General features: G+C 38.1%; 1 protein-coding gene across 1 annotated transcript; it reads right to left on the minus strand.

Annotated features, from left to right (window-relative positions):
• Positions 1–5,677: 5,677 nt before the first annotated feature.
• Positions 5,678–8,689, minus strand: LOC120256716. Its single transcript, XM_039264397.1, has 3 exons — positions 8,144–8,689; positions 6,629–8,058; positions 5,678–6,533 (listed from the first exon to the last, which is right to left on the minus strand). The coding sequence occupies exons 1-3, from the start codon at positions 8,687–8,689 to the stop codon at positions 5,678–5,680; spliced, it is 2,832 nt and encodes a 943-aa protein (XP_039120331.1).
• Between the last annotated feature and the right edge of the window lie 5,529 nt (positions 8,690–14,218).

Here is a 14,218-nt window from a genome sequence, read left to right on the forward strand (position 1 = left end):
ATTGGTTTCGTAGGCTCTCGTTTCACCTGGTACAATAACCAATCTGGGCTTGCCTGCCGGTGGGCGAGACTTGACAGATTCCTTGCTAGTCATGATTGGGTGGCCTCTTTTGCTACTATTGTGAATCAACATCTACCTCGCGCGTGCTCAGATCATTCCCCGCTCTTGCTCACTGCCAATCCCTACACTCCCTCTAAAAATTTTGTTTTTCGGTTTGATAATGTTTGGCTTGATTATCACAGTTGTCATGATAACATTATCAAAGCTTTTCATTCTATTGACATCTCTTCCCCCTTGCATTCTTTTCACCATTGTATTGTTAATGCTAAACGAAACATTCTCTCTTGGAAGACTGCAGGTTTGCGTCCAATTGATTCTGAGATTGCTAACCTGGAATTGGAAATCAAAGAGGTTGAGGAGCGAGATATCTTATCGCCTGACCCTTGGCATTCTGTTTGGCTCCGTGCTCTTCGTAATAGGCTCTCTGCCCTCCTGCGTCAAAACACTATTTTCTGGGCTCAGCGTGCTAAAATGCTTTGGCTCTGTCATGGCGATACTAATTCTGCTTTCTTCCACCGTAGTGTCAAAATCCGTCAGGTCAAGTCCTGAATTCACTCCATCAGAGACTCTGCTGGTATCATCCTTACTTCTAATGATGATGTGGAGCATGAATTTATGAACTTCTATCGCAATCTTTGGACGTCCTCCTCCTCTGTCTCTTTGGATCACGTGTTTGCCTCCCTTCCGGATGACTTTCCCTCGCTGGAGTCTGATGACAAGGACGACTTAGTCAAGCCTGTCACCAAGGGGGAGGTCTTCCGAACCCTTAGGTCCATGCCGCGAGGTAAGTCTCCTGGTCCAGATGGGTTTAATGTTGAATTTTACATTTTCTATTGGAATATCCTGGGTGAACACATTTTCAATGCCATCTCCCACTTTTTTATGACTGCTAAAATTCCCAATTCCTGGGGTAAAACCTACGTTGCTCTTATTCCCAAAATTGACCATCCTCAAAAAGTTTCTGATTTTCGTCCTATTTCTCTTTGCAACGTTTGTTATAAGATTATCACTAAAATTTTAGCTGAAAGGCTCAAAAAAGTTCTCCCTAAATTAATTGGCAATGAGCAGTCTGGCTTTCTTGCGGGTAGGTCTACCTTTGATAATATCCTAGCTGTTCAAGAGATGGCTCACTCTTTGGAAACTGAGAGATCTAACCCCCCTAGGATGTTAATCAAGGTAGATATTGAAAAAGCTTTTGATACTGTTGAATGGAATTCTATCCTTGCAACCCTCCGTAGAATGTGCTTTCCTGAGATTTGGATCCGCTGGATTGGGTCTTGTCTATCCTCAGCCTCCTTCTCCTTCCTTATTAATGGCAAACCTAGTGGTTGGATCTCTAGTTCTAGAGGTGTGAGACAGGGAGACCCCATCTCACCTCTTCTATTCCTTCTGGTCACTCAAAATCTTTCTATGATCCTCAATCATGCTCTTCGCATAAACTTCCTCTCTGGTTTTGACCCCTCTCTACCTAAAAATGTTAATCACCTCATGTTTGCTGACGACTTAATCCTTATTTCCAAGGCTTCTAGAACCTCTGCCAGAAACATTCTTTTTTGCCATAATCTCTATGGTTCTCTTACTGGGCAAAGGCCGAACCTCAACAAATCTGCAATTTACCTGCCTAGTTGGTTCAGTAAGCATGTCTCACACTCTATAGCTGCCATTTTAAACATTAAACTTGGGTCTTTCCCTTTCACTTATTTGGGAGCCCCGATTGCTCCTTCTCGTCTTTCAGTGAATCATTTTCAGCATCTGGTCTTTAAAACTACTTCTTCTATCAACAATTGGAACCACAATCATTTATCCCAAGCCGGTCGTATCATCCTCCTCAATTCTAATATCTTTTCCCTTCCTATTTATTATCTTTCCTTATTCTATATTCCTGACTCGATTCTGGATTCTATCTCTAAGTTGGCTCGCAAATTTCTATGGGGTAGGCAGGGCACGGATACTGGTTTCCATTCTATTGGTTGGCACTCCGTTACCCTTGATAAAGCTGAGGGGGGTTTAGGCCTCCGTAATCTTAGAAAGGTCAGACTTGCTCTTCTTGCCAAACACATTTTTTCTATTGCCAACAAGGACGACAAGGTCTGGGTTTCTATTTTTACTCATAAATATCAAAACTGGCATATTTGGAACAATGTTACATTACCTGGTGTTTCTAGTTTTCACAAAGCTATCTCAAAAACTTTAAATATTCTTAAACCCAACTTTCAGCTTGCTGTTTGTAATCCTGACCTTACCAATGCTTGGGATGATCCCTGGGTCCTGGATCTCCCGCTTAGTCACAAACCAACTTTCTTCAATATTCACTCCATTGATAATCTTTCTGTTAATTCTCTTCTTTCCAATGGCACTTTTAATCGTAGATCTTGCATTGATTTCTTTGGAACTGATTTGACTCGTATTGTGCTTAATAATGTGGTTTTTGACACTACTGGGAAAAATGATTGGGTTTGGGGCCCTTGCTCCAACAATCCTTCTACTGCGGCTGCTGTTTATGGCTTTCTTAATTCTGGAGACCCTCTTCATTGTGCTTGGCCTGGCTGGTCTCGCATCTGGTCTCTTAAGGTTGCCCCAAAAACAAAGGTGTTCCTCTGGAAACTGGCTCATGGAAAACTTCCCACTGGGGATTATTTATACAACTTAAACATTGGCCCTGCAACTTTGTGTCACTTCTGTGGCATTCACTCTGAGAATGCAAATCATTTGATCTGGTTATGCCGTTATTCTGCCAGCTGTTGGACCACTATCCTCAGTTGGTTAGGCATCCATCACCTGTCTTCTTCGCAGCTTGCAAATGGCTCTTGGCTCACCTCTGACTTCCCTCTTCACATTAATGCTTTGTTTGCCAGAGCCATTATTGCAACCACTGCTTGGCAAATCTGGACTGCCAGATGTTTCCTAGTCTTCCGCCATCAACCCCCAAATTTCAACCGAATCCCCCATTTGGGCTGGGCTAGAGTGCTTGACTACTTCAATGCTAATGCTTTGCTTGGCATGAAAACTTTCATTTCCTCTCGCAGGCCCAGTTATTCCATTATTGTCAACACTGATGCCGCTTGGGATGCTTTGTCAGGTATGGTTGGCTATGGATTTATCATTTATACTAATCAAATGTTTGTCTTTGCTTGCGAGTGCTTTGCTTTGGTGACTCGCTCTGCTCATCTCCCCTTGAAGCCGAATTGCGAGCCATTCTTCGTGCTTTAGAACTTTGTTCTGCCAACAACTGGATTCCTTCCACGCTCTTCTCTGATTGCTGTCGTGCCATCCAGCTTGTTAACAACTTCAATAACCTTACTGCTTGGAGACTCTCAGCCGTCATCAGAACTATCAATTGCTTTGCCAACTCCTGGGAAGACTTCTCCTTTGACTTCGTCCCTCGCGACCTCAACTTTGTTGCTGATCGGCTTGCCCACTTTGGCCTTGCAAATCCTCAAGTTCCTCTCTTTGCTCATGGTCGCGACCGAGCCCTCGTTGGCTCGAAGATTTATGCTCGGCTTCCCACCTTTCCTTCTAAGCTTGTTTTTGTTTTTCCTTAGCTACTTGTAGCTCTTCTTTGCCAAAAAAAAAAATTCTATTGTCAAAGTTGCAAGGTAAGCATTGATTATTTGGCATATGTTTCTACATTTTATGTTTAAATTTGATTTCATTGAAGTTTTGTAACTAGTTTAGTAATGTGATGTATATGGAATTGAATGTTGGATTTGTTTTGTTAGTAATAATATGTTATCCTTTAGATTGGCAACTATTGAGAGCTTTGCATTTTTAAAATTTTTCTTTTTTTTTTACACTGAGACTAACCTAATCCATTCTTTTTTACATTGCAATTTTCCATATCATCATGTTCAATCATACATTGTGGCATGCTTATACTAGTGAGAAAGTGCATTGCTAAATAGGTTGTGCTGATTCTTTCATATTTCTATCACATACTTAAGTGTAATATGATAGAGAAATTAATGCATATATATATATCTTAGGAAAGTAATATAAATGATTAGATTACATTATAAACCTTACTTATGTGATAAATTATTATAAATTTTAAAATGATGATAGATTTGGACCACCGAGCTATTATTTATATTCTATATAATAGCTTTAGTCCAGTGAGCTAACTTGAAGATTCCATAACATGAACTATTTAATGGATATAATGCAATGTTAATTACTCTCAAATGTGATTCACCTGGTAAACATAACAATAAGGGCCGCCATACATATATTATCTTGAATAAATTTGCAATGATGTCCTAGTTACAAAATGGGGAAATTTGTTTCTTATATGTTCTACAGTGCTCAATCTAGTGGAGTTAATGTTGGAAGGGAAGTTCAAATTCTACCTCATTCATCACTTCCAGTTAATTGATAATAAGATCTATTTAAAGTTTAATCCCAGCTTAGCATATCATTGATCTGTTTTGTTAGTGACATTTATTCTTTAGTGTTTGTGATGGTCAGGCAAGAAGGAATAATAGGCCATTGAAGAGAAAAAGTAGAAGCAAAATAAAGAACCAAGTCAGTAGTCTAGGACAACATTAGAAGCTCGAGAATTCTTAACATAGCAAAGCATGATTGTTGCTGGAACTAATCCTTAACTCCGAAGTAACAAAATAGTTGTTTAGGCTGGCTTTTCTATAGTAGGGTTATTTTATTTCTAACTTCTTAAATACTATGTAAAGAACCAAGTTCAACCCATTATCCTTTTGTTTAATATGTGCAACAGTTATAAAGAACAGATTGTTGCTTTTGTAAATTTCATATATTCAATTAAATTTAAAGTTTGTTGCTTCTGATCATAATTTTTTTGTATTTAGTATATTCAATGGAATGAATGCAATTATTATAATCAGGAAAAAGAAAATTCATGCCAAATAAATAACTTTGGCATTGGCTGCACTAATTGGAGATCAAGAGCACGTACAATGTTAATGTTTTGATGAAAATTATCAATTGAGTACAATGTGGCTGATGTTGATAATTTGCTCAAAATGTGATTGTTTTGCTGCTAATGGTTTGAAAGTGTACTTCTATTTAACTGATTGTTTTGATTGAAAATATGAAACTATATATGTTACAAAACATTCTATTTAGATGAAAATTTAGTACATTGTGACATTGATGTAGATTGTTTTGTTTAATATGTGATTGTTTTGTTGTGATTGGTTTGTTGATCATAGTTTGAATATGTACATCAAATAAGCTATAATAGCATCCTGATAGCTTGTGAAAGAAAATTATCAATTTCGATTAAAGGGTTGAATTTTTGTTACAATACATCTTGCTTATATTGGATGGTTCCCCTCTTGGGGGGACCATTACCCATTCCCATATTTGGTAGACATTTCAAGATAATAATCATTATCTTGGGGGGTTATCATTAACCACCACAAAGTAATGGCTTACTTTCCCATATCGGGGGGGAATGAAGAGGGATGGAGGGGTAATGAGTGTAAATTATTTTTATTTTTTATTTTTTTTTGAAAAGGTGGATAAACCACATGCATTAAACAAATTTACAAAAGTACAAAACCCCTCCTACTAGCTGTGGAAACAAAAGAGAAAGCAACAAAGGAGGAACAACGGATCTCCTCCTGACCCAAACACACAAAAACTACTCCTCACCGCCACCCAGATCAACCTCTAGAGTGGGAATCGCCTCCATCCCCTCAACACGAGGTCCTACGAACTCTAAGCTACGCCTGATGGAAACGATAGGATCATCAAGCTTTGCCCTCAGACCATCAGGAGCTGGAGTTGAAGCAACACCCGCCTCCACCCCACGAGACTCAAAGTACTCCAAGCTTTGGTGTAGCTCAGAAGTAGAATCCTCCATCTTCTCACGCGCAGCCTTCTCCACTGAGTCGAACCAAGATAGCAGCAGTCGATCAATTCTCAAGATGAGGGTATTCAAAGACATACAATTGGCATTAAAAATAGTCTCATTTCTAGTAAGCCAAATAATCCACACAACTGCTTTCACAACCAAGTCATCCACATCCTTACAGTTCGAGCGCACAGAAAGTCTCCAGGTACCCCAAACCTCTTGCAGGAACCCTGGCGGATCCGGGAGTCTCAGAATTCTCACAAAGTATTGCCACACCTGCCTAGCAACGTTGCAATGTAAGAAAATGTGGTCTATCGTCTCAATAGCCGAGTTGCACATGACACAAGTAGCAGTAGGGAGCTTATTACAACGTCGTTTAGCCAGCACCTCCATTGTGAGGATCCTATTCTTCCACGCCAACCAGTTAAACAGATTAACTTTCTCAGGGCACGGCTTCCGCCAGAAAAATTTCGCAATGGGACATCGCAAACCACCATCATTAAGGAAATTGTAAAGAGATTTGACCGTGAAGGCCCCATTGCCCGTAAGAATCCATCTTTTGTTATCCCCCAGCAAGCTCACAGGAGCACGCAATCTATCCCTGTAGATCAAGCTATCTCCCCCCAAGTTGAGGGTGCACGACCTAAGAGAAATCGCAAATCATATACAGTGCCATTAGGAGCTTCCGAATCCTTGAATTCCTCAGGCCAGATGAACATCGGTGCACGACCGTTAAACCAATTATCTTTCCAGAAGAATGTCTCCGTGCCTGCAACGACCTCATGATGAACACATCCCCTAAAAGCAGGCAAGCTGTTCAACACCCCTTTCCAAAAAAAGGATATCCTGCCCGTTTGCCTTGGAAACATATTCCAGCGGGATAGATTGTAATTAAACTGAATGATATCCGCCCCACACCACGATGGATCTTTCATAAATTTCCACCACCACTTACTCAGAAGCGCCTGATTGAAGCTCGAGAGGTCTACGATACCCCAAACCACCTTGGTCACGCGATCGGCAAAGATTTTGCCAACCCACCAGCCTACAGCTCGGGTGGTCAATGTCCGGTCCAGACCAGAGAAAGTCCCTTCTAATCCGGTTGATCGCCTTGATGACCTAACCCGTAAGCCGAAAAAGCGACATCCAATAAGTAGGGATCGCTGATAAACCGAGTTTACCAACGTGAGTCGTCCCCCCAAGGATAGATGCCGCATATTCCAAGAGGACACCCTCCTCCTGATTTTTGCCATTAGACCCTCCCAGTCTTGTTTCCTTGGCCTTCTACCAGAGATTGGAATACCCAGATACATAACCAGAAGCAAACCCCGACCACAGCTTAAAGTGTCCGCAGCCTCCCTAGCCGAGAGTTCCCCCGTCGTGATCGAATAAAGACAAGTTTTTGAAAAATTTGCCTCTAAGCTTGATAAACCTTCAAAAATATATAATATAAGCTTAACGATCCTCAAATCTTCTAGGCCACCCGTAGTCAACACCAGCAGGTCGTCCGCATAATGCAGATTACATTTGCTACCCCAAGCCCCAAGGGGTACACCCACCAAAATCCTAGATCTTAGAGCATTTGAAAACATCGTACTTAGCACATCTGTGACTAACACGAACAAAAGGGGAAAAAGCGGATCTCCCTGCCGAAGACCACTAAGATATCGAACATAACCATTTGGAGATCCGTTCACCAGGATGGTAGCCTTGGAAGAGAGTAATATGCATTTGATCCACCCAATCCATTGGTCGTCGAAGCCCCTAGCTTTTAGCAGATCCAAGAGAAAGTCCCAATCAACACGATCAAAAGCTTTGGAGAAATCAACTTTCAGAATGTGCCCAGGTAATTTCCGCCTGTGAATGCTAAAAATAAGTTCCTCTGCCGTTGCTATATTATCCAATATGCAACGCCCTTTCAGAAACGCAGATTGCTCAGCATCCACAAGGGAATTAATCATATTGCTAAGACGCGCCGCTAACAGCTTGGAGATAATTTTCAAGGATGCATTAATTAAGCTGATAGGTCTGTAATTGCTCGGGGACTCAGGCGAATCAATCTTAGGGATAAGAACAATATTGGCCCAGTTGATCCTTTCCAAGTTGACTCTATTCCAGTAAAAGTCCTCATAGAGTTGGCAGAGATCAGATTTAATCGTATCCCAGAACTATTTAAAGAAACTCAACAGGAAGCCGTCAGGACCAGACGCTTTATCCCCCCAGCTCGAAGACAGCTTTTTTAATCTCCTCTACCGAAAAGGGAATTTCCAGGGTTGATAGGTCAATGGATGACTTGAAGTTAAAGAGTTTCTGGAAGTCAATCTTGAATCTGCTGTGGCGCTTGCTGCCAAACAGCTGCTTGAAGTGCTTAGTGAAAGCTTTCCCAATATCCCGCGAGTCCACAAGCATTGTACCACCTAGAGAGAGACAAGGAATAAAATTCCGATTCTTGCGGCCGTTGGCCGCTGCATGGAAAAACCTCGTATTTTCGTCCCCTTCCTGCAACCATTGCAGTCTCAAGCGTTGCTTCCAGTAAATTTCCTCTTGATTCTGAATCTTCGGAATCTTCCCTAAGAGCTCCTGCTCCTTCCGGGCCTCCACAACAGTCAACTTCCTAGATTCCTTTGCAATATCCCACACCTCCGCCTCCTGCAGTAAAGCAAGTTTCTTCAGTTTGATCGAACCAAAGCTAAATTTTGCCCACTGACGCAGGTGTGCCCGAACGTGGGCAAGCTTTTTAGAGAAGACAAAAGCCCCGCAACCAACCGGTGTATGCTCTGTCCACCATTGATGTACCATCTCATAAAATCCCTCAGTAGTGGACCACACAATCTCATACCGAAATGGTCTTAGTCTAGCTGAGTGAAGGCCCACTTCTAGTCGGATTGGGACATGATCAGAACCGAGTCGAGGAAGACTGGTTTGAGAGACTCTCGGGAACCGATCTAAACAGACCCCATTGACCAGGAAGCGATCAAGTTTAACCCAAATTGGGTCCTCTTGCCCGTTTGTCCAAGTGAACTTCCTACCCACGGAGGGTGGCTCATATAAATTCAAATCCTCACGGAGTGTAAATTATTCATTTGACCTCTCACTAATATATATATTTGGGTATATTGATATAACAATATATTAATATATTAAATAAATTTAAATATATTGATGTTAAAATAATTAACAATTAATTATAATTATCATATAATAATTATATTAAATAAATATTTATTTCAAATATAAGCTATAAAATAATTAATAAGTAATTTAAATAATTAATTATAATAATTAAAAATTATTTAAAATATTTTATAAACAACAAAATTTATTTATTTATATTAAGGGCATAAAAGTACTTTACATCATATTTTTTCATTACTTTTTCAATTCCTAATATATTACTCTTCTACTTTTCTCATTCCTAATGAATTACTCCCTCCGTTCCTTTTTATCTGTCGTGAATAACTGAATCTCACATACCAAGAAAATTAGTTATTTCACATAATTTAATAAAAAATTAGTTATCTTTCCAAAATTACCCTTAATTTATATCTTCATATTTTTCTCTCATATTATATTTCAAGAAGAGAATTGAATAGAGTGTGAGGGTAATTTTGGAAAAAAAATAATAAATGTTTCTTGATGTTTAAAAATGACAGATAAAAAAGAACGGAGGAAGTACCTTTCCAACCAAATACCTTTTTCATTACGGTCCCCTACCTATTCCTTTCCCCCTTTTTTTCATTATCTCATTCTATTACGGTAATCCAAACGCACACTTAAGTGGGGGAAGTGGGGATCGAATTGGTTTTGTGGAGTCTTAGTCCTTCAACTGGGGGCTAATTACCAGTGCAGCTTTCTAAATCAAAAAAGACCTACTAAGTTTATTCTTTTCATGTAGATTATCTTATTAACAAAATATAATGTTTTTCTCAGATACTTGACCAGTGACCACTAACATGAATTTGTGAACTCTCTGGTTGTAAGTAGGAATTGCTAATGTGGATTCCTAAAAATTTCCTTTATGTTCCTGGCAGGGGTTGGAAAGCGATGAAGATGGTGAAGGCATGAACAAATCTTGAAGGGTCTATCTATTGCTGTGTTTATTCGCATGGTTTTGTTTTTGTTTTTGTTTTTAGAGTGATGAACAAATTTGCTTATATTTTTTGCATTAGTCAAACTCTTAGATGGTGGGGGACCTACTGTCTGCTGTAAGTGTCATTCTATCTAATTGTTTTGTATTTAAAAGGAACCTAAATGACCTTTTACTGCACAAGCCAGTGAATTTCAAATTTGAAAAAATATGCTGCATTTTTATTTTATAGTTAGTTTTCTTTATGGTCAGATAAGTTTGTTTTATTCTATTGAATCTGTGAAGGAACTGTTAGTCTTGCTTTTTTTGTTGTGTTTTTTCAATCAAGATTTAAGCATTTCAAGAGACCATTATCACTGTATTTTGTGTTCATTTATAACAATATATTCATGCCAGAGTGCTTAGTGGATTATGTTCTCCTTGAATCTAATAAGAGTGGTTTGAATTTTTTTAATAATAATTTTTTGTAAGGTTTTTCTTTTTTCTTTTTTGAATAAAGTGGATAAACCACCAATTTATTAATAAAGAAGGGAACAGAGCAGTACAACAGGAAAGATCGCAAACAAGAAAAGTCTAGAAGAAAATAACATACTGAAATCCTCACCAGGGATGAGGAAAACATTGGGCAAAAGTAAAATAGAAAGAAAGAGAAAATGAGACAAGCTGGGACGACGAAGTCAACCGTCTGGAGACACAGGCCTGCCCAGCTACAAGGATAGGAGGACTACTCCTGATCAGCAGTGTGCACCGAATAGCCGATGAAATCAGTGGATCTAGTGCCCAGGAAGTTGAGGGAGCGCTTGATCCTCTGAGTGGCCTCAGTGGTATCCTGATGAAGGTTCTCTAAATCTGTTGAAAGCCAAGAAAGCAACATATTAACAGACTTGTATAAAATTGAAATAATAGGTAGGTAAGTAAGGTTAAAAATGCGATTATTTCGTTCAAGCCAAATATTCCAGATTATGATTCTAGAACAGAGGTCCCCCAGGTTCCGACGAGAGGAAGTTAATGAGGGGATCCAAATGGTCCAAATATTAGATATTGAGGATGGGGAAGACTCAATATCAAGGTTCTGTCTGAAGAAGGACCAAATACGCTCCGCGTATTTGCAATCAAGAAAAAGATGTTCCACTGTTCCGAGTTATTATGACAAAGAATGCATGTGTCAGTGGCATTAGGATTACAGCCTTTTTTGAATAGATTATCAAGAGTAAGAATTTTGTTTTCTCTGACCAACCAGCAGAATAAAGTGATTTTGCTTGGGGATTTGGATTTCCAGAAATGAGAATAAAGTTGACTTCGAAGCCCTCCGTCAATTAAGAAATTGTAGAATGATTTGACAGAGAAAATACCATTTTTTTCGAGAGGTCAGGAATAAGAGTCCTCTTGGTAATTTATGCATGTTCGGAAAGGAGTAAGAACGGTGTTAATCCCAGCCCAGAAGAAGGATTTATTTCTTGGTGGATGTTGAAATAGGTATCCAGGTGATCCATTAAAAGAGTAGTTTGCGTTTAAGATCTTAGACCAACAAGAATTCGATGTAGTAGTGATCGTCCACCACCATTTTCCAAGTAAGGCTTTGTTGAACTCCTGAAGATCAAGAATTCCCCATCCACCCATGAGACGGGGGCGGCAAATCCTTTTCCAAGCAACTAATCTGATACCCTTAGATCCAAGATCAGGCCCTTTCCATAAAAAATCTCTTCTAATCTTGTCGATCTCATGAATAACCCAAATTGGTAGTTTGAATACAGACATCCAGTAAACAGGTAGGGTAGAGAGAACAGAATTAATAAGGGTTAGACAACCCCCCAGGGAAAGGTATAAAGCTTTCCAGGGAGTGAGTCTAGATCGGATAGAATCAATAAGTTTTGTCCAATCTTGTCGTCTAGGCCGTCTTCTAGAGAGGGGAACTCCCAAGTATGTAATAGGAAGACAATCCCTATTGCAATTTAAAATTCTTGCAGAAGAAGAGTGAGGTTGAAATCCAAAATTTGTGGAGTAAAGACAGCTCTTCGAGAAGTTTATTGAGAGTCCAGAACAACCTTCAAAGAGATAAAGAATTAATTTGATTATTTAAAGATCATCATGCCCTCCAGCTGAGAAGATTATTAGATTATCCGCGTATTGTAAATGACAGATGCTATTAACATGGTCAATTTGAACTCCTGCCAGAACTTTGGAATTAATAGCGTGATTGAACATAGCACTGAGAGCGTCAGCCGCTAAAGCAAAAAGAAGAGGTGAGAGGGGATCACCTTGTCTTAAACCTCTTTTACAGCGTACATACCCTTGGGTAGTACCATTGATGAGAATTTATGTTTTTGCAGTACTGAGAATGGTATGTATCCAATTAATCCAGCGACTGCCAAAGCCTCTAGCCGCTAGAATCTCAAGAAGGAAATTCCAGTCTAGTGAATCAAAGGCTTTCGCGAAATCAACTTTAAAAACAAATCCGAGTTTTTTCTTTTTTTGAAGATTAAAAATCACTTCCTGAGCAGCAATAATGTTATCTGTGATGCATCTGCCTTTAATAAAACCAGATTGAGAATTATCGATTATAAAATTAATCACTTTACTTAACCTAGAGGCGAGGATCTTGGAAATGATTTTGCAAGTAGAATTGATGAGACTAATAGGTCTAAATTCTGAAACCTCAGTAGGAGCTTTTGTTTTGGCGATAAGCGCGATGTGAACCCAATTAAGGCGTTCAAAATTAATAGAACCATTGTAGAAGTCACCACAAAGCTTAATAAGGTCTTCCTGGATGAAATTCCAGTGCTTTTGAAAACTCTTTATAAAAATCAAATTACATGTGATTATCTTGCTTAAAAAAAGTGATGCAAATACGAAATTCCTCCATGCGGTTGCCAATGGGCACAAGAACCTTAATCGTATCAATAGTGTATAGAATCATAGATATATATTTGTATATGTATGTGTATATAAACATACATATGTATGTTTATATATATACTTATACACACTTATACAAATGCATACATACACATACACATATGCATGTATGTATGTATATACAAACATACATGTATATGAGTATATGTGCATGTAAACATATGATGCATAGGTATATGTATATGTGTGTGTATATGCATATATGTATATGTATACATGTATATATATATAGATGTGTATATATGTATATGTATGTATATATATGTAAACATACCTATGTATGTTTACATAAATATGTATATGTATATATATGTGTATAAGTATATGCATAGCACTATATATGTATGTGTATATGTATATATATATATTTCTATATATGTATATGTATATATATATTCACATATGCATATACATTAATATGTATATGCATATGTAAATATATATATATACATATATATATCAATTAAGAATTTTCAACTCTAGGGATTTTAACTTACGCCCAATTTGGACGTGGGTCCAAATATATTTGTGGGAGTAATTTGGTTTTGGTATTTTAAAATCCCTCTAATCAAATAAAAGATTTTTCAATGTGGTATTTAAAGTTACATTATGCAACTTCAAATATTATAAAACAAACACTACTTTCGTAAAACTTAGTTGTTAAAGAACTTTTAAAATAAAAATCAAAGAAGTGCCTTAACATATACTCCATTGCTTTCTTTATTCTTTTTTATTAAATAATAATAAAAGTGTTTATTTAAATAAAGAAACCACCCATGATCAAAGCACCCCTTTATTCACTTATTCTTCTAATAATAAGAATAAAATGCAAGCTCTGACTTCCAATGCATAAGAACCAGAAGATATATATATATATATATATATATATATATATCCAATTGTGCATTGCTCACAACATGAACACATTCATCTCTTGCTCATCCTCACTATTCTTTGATCACATCTCCGTCACAACTCCGAGCTCTGAGCCGAGATAAGGAACTCTTTGATCAGTGAGAGCCACACCGTGCAAGTCATCGTGCCGAGAAAATTAAAGATGGTGAAGGGTACAAGCGTAAATAAAAAAATGACTTATTTTTAGATATAAGAAACTTTGTAGCCATTTGTAAGTAGTCTAGTTGTTCAGGGAACTTTTAAAAAAAATGCCTTAACTTATACTCCTTTGTTTTTTTTATTCTTTCATATTAAATAATAATAAAAATTGTTTGGATGAATAAAGAAATCACCCATGATCAAAGCACCCCTTTATTTCTTTCTGCTTTTCAATATTCTGCGTTGATTAGAAGCCATCATCAAATGTACTA

The sequence above is a fragment of the Dioscorea cayenensis genome, unplaced genomic scaffold (assembly GCF_009730915.1).
Source record: "Dioscorea cayenensis subsp. rotundata cultivar TDr96_F1 unplaced genomic scaffold, TDr96_F1_v2_PseudoChromosome.rev07_lg8_w22 25.fasta BLBR01001573.1, whole genome shotgun sequence".
In the NCBI taxonomy this organism is placed as follows: Eukaryota; Viridiplantae; Streptophyta; class Magnoliopsida; order Dioscoreales; family Dioscoreaceae; genus Dioscorea; species Dioscorea cayenensis.

Bases quoted from the DNA above. Each gene is read 5' to 3' on its own strand.
- LOC120256716 (XM_039264397.1), bottom strand. From the start codon at position 8,689: ATGGTACATCAATGGTGGACAGAGCATACACCGGTTGGTTGCGGGGCT. The intron at 8,059-8,143 runs GTAGAGGAGATT...TTCTTTAAATAG, and splicing joins CCCTGGAAATTCCCTTTTCG to TTCTGGGATACGATTAAATC. The intron at 6,534-6,628 runs GTTTAACGGTCG...GATTTCTCTTAG, and splicing joins TTCTTCTGGAAAGATAATTG to GTCGTGCACCCTCAACTTGG.